General features: G+C 56.0%; 1 protein-coding gene across 1 annotated transcript; it reads left to right on the plus strand.

Annotated features, from left to right (window-relative positions):
- Positions 1-2,924: 2,924 nt before the first annotated feature.
- SOX3 (SRY-box transcription factor 3) lies at positions 2,925-4,262 on the plus strand. Its single transcript, XM_059679716.1, has one exon. The coding sequence runs from the start codon at positions 2,925-2,927 to the stop codon at positions 4,260-4,262; it is 1,338 nt and encodes a 445-aa protein (XP_059535699.1).
- The last annotated feature ends 3,210 nt before the right edge of the window (positions 4,263-7,472 follow it).

Genomic DNA, 7,472 nt, shown 5'->3' on the forward strand with positions numbered 1-7,472 from the left:
GGAACCTGCGCTCTCTTGGGCTGAAGGGGGCGAAGGGGGCGGGGAGGGAGGGATCAGAAGGGGTTCTTGGCCGCGTTCCCAACCTGACGCCCAGGACTCTATGCTGCCCACTGGCTCCCGGAGGTCCCGAAGAGCAAGAGAGCTGCCGAGCACGCTGTCCAGGAAAGGTTGGAAAAGACTGGTCCTGGATCCTGCAGTGTCCCTCTGCTTTCTTCACTGGGTGCAGGGTGCATGTCAGAGACACTAGTTGGAGCTCCGTAGGTCCCCTTGCCTCCCCGCAGCCTCTGCTTGAACCGACACTTCTCCTGACCCCCAGCGAAGGTCCCGCCTCTGGGTTGCAATGCTGGTGGGCCAACAGAACGGTTTCCTTCCAGCCTTCCCCCAACTCCCCATGCCCCGCAACGGTAACCTTGCTTGGCTATTGAAATGCTAGTTTGGGTTGAGGATGTTTCCTGGGAAATGTTTGGAAGGAAATTCGGCTTGGCTCTTACTTGGGGCTGCGCAGACCATTCCAGAGCCTCCAGGCAGAGACAGGTTTTTTGACGGCCTCGGAAGGAAGCCAGGAGTGTGGGAGAGGGTGTCGTAACTGGCAGAAGGATGTAGTGTGCAAATGAGCTCACCTAAGCCTTGGGCAAGGCGCTATCAAATGACAAATGGCTGGTGGCAGTGACTCCATCTCAGATAATCTGCTGCCGAGAGGAGTTGGGTCCCAATACCGCATCCCTTGGCCGGGGAAATATGCAGCCCAGGCGCTGTCGCCACAACGAGGTCCTCAAACTTGGAAAGAATCCTGACATCTGTCAGGCTACTGGACGCCAGGCCGCGCGTCGGTTGGGTGGTTTCCTAAAACGCGCTTCACTTAGCAACAGCCTCGGAGGCCCAGAGAACCCAAGAGGGCATCTGAAAAAGGCGGCAAGAGGGCAAGATAAGTGGGTTTGTCCAGGAAAACTTGACTGTCAGAAAACAGGTGCAGGTGGGGATTGCGGAATCATTCCGTTTTCTGAGATGCGCCTTTCACTCCGTGTCAGCTTAAGTGTGCACACCCGTGCACGTGCTTGCGTGCCTGCACACAAAAGCGGGCGCGCGCGCGGACACACACACACACACACACACACACACACACACACAAATAAAACCCACACACAGAACCATTCCAGACAGTTTACTTTAAAACCTCATACCCGTACACCCATTCAAATGATCGCAGCCCTTGGCTGTGGACGTTTGCTTCCTTCTGTCCTGATGGACAAGAAGACCCGGACCAGATGGAACCCAAACTTAAAGGGCAAGTTTTGAGACCCAAGCTTCCAGGAGATAATGCCGGGTGGGAGCCAGGATTCTGGTGCCAGCGGTCTGCCAGCCCCAGAGGGGGCTGGCCTGCAATTCATGCAGGAAAAGGGGAAGTTCCCAGTGGCATGAAGGCAGGCGGTGGAGGATCGCCTGGTCTTGCATTAGCGCGAAGACACTAAAAGCCTGGGGTTTTGTTTCTGTTTCACACTTTGGATTTAAGTCTTTCTTTTTAGTTCCCCACCTTTCCACAGGCTGGGGCGGGGGCGGGACGCCCACATGCACGGACACCTTATTTCAGTCTCTGCCACTTCTGCCCGGCTGGTTTCTCCTTTCCACCCATCGCCTGGGGCTGCTCCGGGAGTTTCAAACGCTTGCCACTCGCTTGGGTTGGCAAAGGCGATTGTTGGGGTTCCCTCTCCCTGCAGCCGGGTTTCTGGGCAAATACTTTTTGGCAGACAACCCCACAAACGAGTGAGTGTCCCGCTCCGAGTCTGGTAGTTCCGGTCAGGAAGGCTGTAAAACAAACAAGGAGAAGGATGGAATCCGTTAGCAGAGTCCGCTTCCCGGGGAGGTGGCGCGGCTGCGCGGCGACAGCAGCACTCAGTGGTCCTGGCAGGTGCGCGGCCAGTGGAGGGGCCCTGTGGTCCGCTCGAGGACCGCCTCGGCTCCTCTCCGGCCACCGTCCCCCCCTCCCACCCCTCCAAGAAACTTTTCTTTCACTTGGAGAGGCTCGGTGTTGCCATGAAAACGGATTTTCCAAGGGGCCTGACCCTCCCCCTCAGGGGCATCGGACTGGAAAACCGAAATGGCCAGAGAGCAGAGACAAAAAGGGGCCGCTAAGCGGGGGCCTGGAGCGAGAGAGCCAAAGCCAGTATACCCCCTCTGCCCCCACCCACACCACTGCCCGTGAGCGCCTGGGCTCTGCGTGTGCAGCTGTCTGCTCTCATTCACAACCAACCTTCGCGCCTGTGCGCTCCGCCGTCCCGAAGCTTGTCTCCCGCGCACGGGTCCCGGACCCCTGCTCTGTCCTCTTGGACAGGGGCTGATTCCAGCGAGGGCTTCTCGGAGCCACAGCCCAGCGTAGCTCGCTTGCACCCTGAGCCCCAAGCCCGCCAGGATGTTGGCGATGCCCAGTGTCCAAGCGCTGGCACCAGAAGCGGTTTGAGGACCTTTGCGCAGATTGCGCAAAGTTTTGCAAGGTGGCCCCGGGCACCGGTGGTCCCGGATAGGGCTGCAAAATTGTTGATTGAACCCCATGGGCGCCCTTTTGCCCCCTCTCCCCCCAATCCTGCTCGTGCGTCCCCTCCCCCTCTGTCACCTCCTAGAGTTTCGTTCTTTCAAACTTTTTGAGACCCTAATTGGTGGTCTCTGAGTGGCTCTCCGAGACTCCCGCCTCCCGAATAACTCTCATCACGTCACCGGGCCCAAGAGGGGCGTGGAGGTGAACGAAAGGGCTCCCCGAACTTTTTTTCCTGTGGGGGACGATCGGGGGCTCCGTGGTGATTGGCCAGAGTGCATCACTGCAAACCTGTCAATCACGGGGGCTCCCGCAGGCGAGGGGCGGACCGAGCCCAACCCTAGGGGAATCAGAGCAGGTATATAAGAGGCCTGGCGAGTGCCCGGCCAGACAGCGAATGCGACCAGCTCCTGGCAAAGCATCAGGTGAGAGTGGCCTGCGGGTTCCTGTAGACCTGGCGCGGAGCGCTTCAGCAAGCCTATCCTTCCCTCCCGACCCGCTGGCCCACCGGCCCCCAAGTGCCCCTCCGACGGAGCCCCCAGGCCTTTTCACCGTGGCCGCTCCAGCCCCGGGAGCGCCTTCTCCTCCCGCCACTCTGGCGCACCTTCTTCCCGCTCCGGCCATGTACAGCCTGCTGGAGACTGAACTCAAGAACCCCGTGGGGCCATCCACTCCAGGGACAGGAGCTGGTGGCCCCACAGCCCCGGGCGGTGCAGGCAAGAGTAGCTCGAACACAGCCAGCGGCGCGAACGCAGGCGGAGGCAGCGGTGGCGGCGCGAGCGGCGGTGGAGGGGGCAGTGATCAGGACCGCGTGAAAAGGCCCATGAACGCCTTCATGGTGTGGTCCCGCGGGCAGCGGCGCAAGATGGCCTTGGAGAACCCCAAGATGCACAACTCTGAGATCAGCAAGCGCTTGGGCGCCGACTGGAAACTGCTGACCGACGCCGAGAAGCGGCCGTTCATCGACGAGGCCAAGCGACTGCGCGCTGTGCACATGAAAGAGTACCCGGACTATAAGTACCGGCCGCGCCGCAAGACCAAGACTTTGCTCAAGAAGGACAAGTACTCCTTGCCGGGTGGCCTCCTGCCCCCCGGCGCCGCCGCAGCCGCCGCCGCAGCCGCCGCCGCGGCGGCCGCCGCCAGCAGCCCGGTGGGCGTGGGCCAGCGCCTGGACACGTACACACACGTGAACGGATGGGCCAACGGCGCGTACTCGCTGGTGCAGGAGCAGCTGGGCTACGCGCAGCCGGCCACCATGAGCAGCCCGCCGCCGCCCGCGTTGCCTCAGATGCACCGCTACGACATGGCAGGCCTGCAGTACAGCCCCATGATGCCCCCAGGGGCCCAGAGCTACATGAACGCCGCCGCGGCCGCCGCGGCCGCCTCGGGCTACGGGGGCATGGCGCCCTCAGCCGCCGCCGCCGCCGCCGCCGCCTACGGGCAGCAGCCCGCCACCGCCGCCGCCGCGGCCGCGGCCGCCGCCGCCATGAGCCTGGGCCCCATGGGCACGGTGGTGAAGACGGAGCCCAGCTCACCTCCACCCGCCATCACCTCGCACTCGCAGCGCGCGTGCCTCGGAGACCTGCGCGACATGATAAGCATGTACCTGCCACCCGGCGGGGACGCGGCTGACGCTGCTTCGCCGCTGCCAGGCGGCCGCCTGCACACCGTACACCAGCACTACCAGGGCGCGGGGACTGCCGTCAACGGAACCGTGCCGCTGACCCACATCTGAGCGCCGCCCTGCGCTCGCCGACCCTGCACCCCCACCCCACCCCGCACCCCCCGAGTTGGGACGCCTTGTTGTTTAGCTTTGCTTGCCTGGGTCTGTTGCCTTGTACCTGTGAAGGGGAGGACAGAAAGTTTTGCCATAGCTGTCCGGTTTTGTACAAAAGCAAAAGAAGTCCGGAGCAGCTAAGCTAGGACTTTCTAGAGCTCGACTGCCCTTTCCTCCCCTTTTGTAGGCTGGAATCGCTGTGATGTTCGCAAAGAAAAAGCAGCCCCCCCCCCCAATCCTCCGGGGTTCCCGGGTTTTCCGGTTGCATTTGAAAATGTTGTCTCCTTAGTTTGCTGTTAGTCATGGAGTGAGTGAATGGGAGAAACTGTACTCGTACTCGCGGGTGAAGCTGACCTGAAACCTGCAACCTCCCCTCCTCCAGTCGCGTTGCATCCGTTTTCCTCCTGGGCTTTTGGGGGGCTGACCACGCGGAGGGGCGCGGCAGCTAAATCCAATGTTAATTTATAGCCAGGTGTGCGTGTGTCTCCCGCATCGCAGTCCTTGGCCACAGGCAGCTTGTCCAGTCCGCATTTAGTTTGTTGCGTTGTGATTTCTGCCGTGATCAATATTTGATACTTTGTCGCGATAATGTTTTCAGATTTCGTTTGTGTTGTGGGGAAGGGGCTATTTTGTTTCATGTTTTTCAAGGGTTTACTCTTAATTCTTAAATGAGAGATCAATAAATTTTATAACCAACATAATGGAGTCCTGATAATTTTGTGAGCCTGAAACTTTAGGTGCGGGGTGGATATTACAACCGTGGTCCTGTCCTGGGGGTGGGAGGCACCTGGGGGACAATGAGTGATCTGAAATGGTTTATTTTTTAACTACTGGTAAACCAAACACAGCGGCTGCCAATATTTTCAACTGAAACTCTGAGGAGAAAGTAGTTTGTCTAAAGCGAACCTCCCGCGGCCAAGCACTTGTTGATAGCTCTGAGAGGCCAATGGAACCAGCAAAAAAAGGGGTACCTTTACCTTTGTGCACTGGGGCGGGAAGACACTAGAGCCAAGCTGAAAACGAAAACCCTTCAGAAATCTCAATTATCTTATTAGAAATAAATAGATTACAGGAATCCCTATGAGGAAATAAATATATTTCAACCGTGGTGGCAGAAGCTGGAGAACCAGCATTCAAAGAACATAAGGTTTGGTTTTGCAAAGTGCATGTTAGATCTCTAAAAAAAAAAAAAGACCTAAAGGATCTCTAAAACTCTCTGAATGGCTTTTTCTTTTTGACTTGTCAACCCAGTCCACATACTTATTTTCTAAAAGAGGCTCCCTCTCATTCCAAACCAGGAGCCCACTTTCTACTCCTCCCCCACCGACTTCCCCCAGTCCCTGACCCTTGGCCATGCCGCTGTGTCCCCTGAAAGCCCTTTCGTTTCGCTCTGGCCACACGGCCCCAGTGTATCTGTATGGAGTCTAGGAAGAAAACAAATAGAACCAGTGTTTTTTTACTGCCTTCTCAGCTGTTTGAGGTGATTTCCTTAATCCCTTTAATCCTGTTACTTCGCTATCCCAGTATAACTAAACTAGGACTTTCCAATAAGCTTGGCCTGGTGCACTGTTTTTAACCTCATCTACTTCTGGCTACAGGTTTGTTTGCTTGAGGTCTGCTGGGAATCTGGGCGACAGAATCTCCCGTAAATTGGTTCGAATTCCACATTTTCAACCGGCTTCTTTGTGCGGGCCAGCCTTTCACCTGCTGGCTGGGGCGGGTTTCAGGGGGAGGGGTAGGGGCTTTCAACAACTTCAGGGGTCGTTCCAGCTTTTTACACATCACTGAGGATCCTGAAGACTAAGCTTACTATGCCTCTAGGAGAGAAGTCCGAAGTCCGGTCTCCCAGGAAAAGTAGCGCCATCCCTCCTCAGAGGACACTGGCACCTTCTTCCCCTCACCTACAGCACCCCACCTCACACTGTGAAGCAAGGGGTGGGAGGGCTTCTGTCGGTGAATTACAGATTACAGCCCATTGCCCTCCACCCCAAAGCTCCTTCCTGGCCTGCTGTGTCCCTGCTGAGCTCAGGCAAGACCTCTGCTCTACTCCCTCTTTTCCCACAGACTTCGGTCCCTCCAGGCTGGTCCGTGCTGCCTAGATTGGAACTAACTGAACAGACTGTCAGGATGCTGAGCCTCAACCTCCTCCCCGTACTCCAGTGTCCCAGGGTCTGGAGGAAACTCTCTTGTCATATTCACTCCCCTATTCATCTTTCACAGTGTTTGGGTCTCAATAAAGTACCTGTTTGTAGGTTACTCTGGGTTCAAATTTCTAGCAATTGTGGACACAAGTTTGATTTGAAATGACTCCAGGAAAGGGAGGGTGAAAACAAGCAATTCCGACCCACTGAGGGGGCGGTGGCGACTGGGATAAACTGACACTGCTTCTTTGGAAGAGTCCATTGTGTGGTTGCCTTCTTAGAAGTGCCAGGGTCACCCTTTCAGCAGTCTCACATACTGCTCACTCCCTCTCTAAACATCCATGGCTTTGTGCTCCACTTTGTCTGATTTCCAAATTGTCTGTAAGAGAAAAGATTTCATCAATCAGCACATTTGGAGGATTTAAATATAGATGAAAGACAATTTTTTAAAAAAACTTTAGCAATAGGAAAGGGAAATGAACTGAACTGGGGTGAAACTTCTATCCTCTAGGCCAAAGTTTTCAAACCAGAGCGCGTGCGTGTACACACACACACACACACACACACACACACACACACACACACTTCTTTACACACCTCTCCCAGGACAACTGAACTGCTCCTTAATCTCTTTTACAGATTAGGGTTCTTGTAAGGTTTTTAATTTGAAATAAGGGTTCTGCTGCTTAAGTATCAACACTAACAAAATCTGGTCACACCCAAACACTCCTCTCCCTTGTTGTACATATGAAGAAACTGGCCCCTAAGGAAAAAAATGGCAATGCTCAAGGTTGCTTAACTGGCTCTATGGCAGCACAGGCATGGAGGGCTTTCTGTTGCACCACAAGATGAAGAGAAATGGATGAAATCCAGTTTTAGTTGCCTCTCAAGCTCACAATCCCGCAGGTCTCTGAAGAAAAGAGATAATTCCTAACACAGACACCTAGTAGCCACCGCTTGGTGAACAATGAAGTGATGTGGAGAGCATAGGGTCTTACAAAGTGGAAAACACCAGCCCCTATCTTTT

The sequence above is a fragment of the Myotis daubentonii genome, chromosome X (genome assembly GCF_963259705.1).
Source record: "Myotis daubentonii chromosome X, mMyoDau2.1, whole genome shotgun sequence".
In the NCBI taxonomy this organism is placed as follows: domain Eukaryota; kingdom Metazoa; phylum Chordata; class Mammalia; order Chiroptera; family Vespertilionidae; genus Myotis; species Myotis daubentonii.

Coding starts and splice junctions, on each gene's coding strand:
- SOX3 (XM_059679716.1), top strand. CDS start 2,925: ATGCGACCAGCTCCTGGCAAAGCATCAGGTGAGAGTGGCCTGCGGGTT.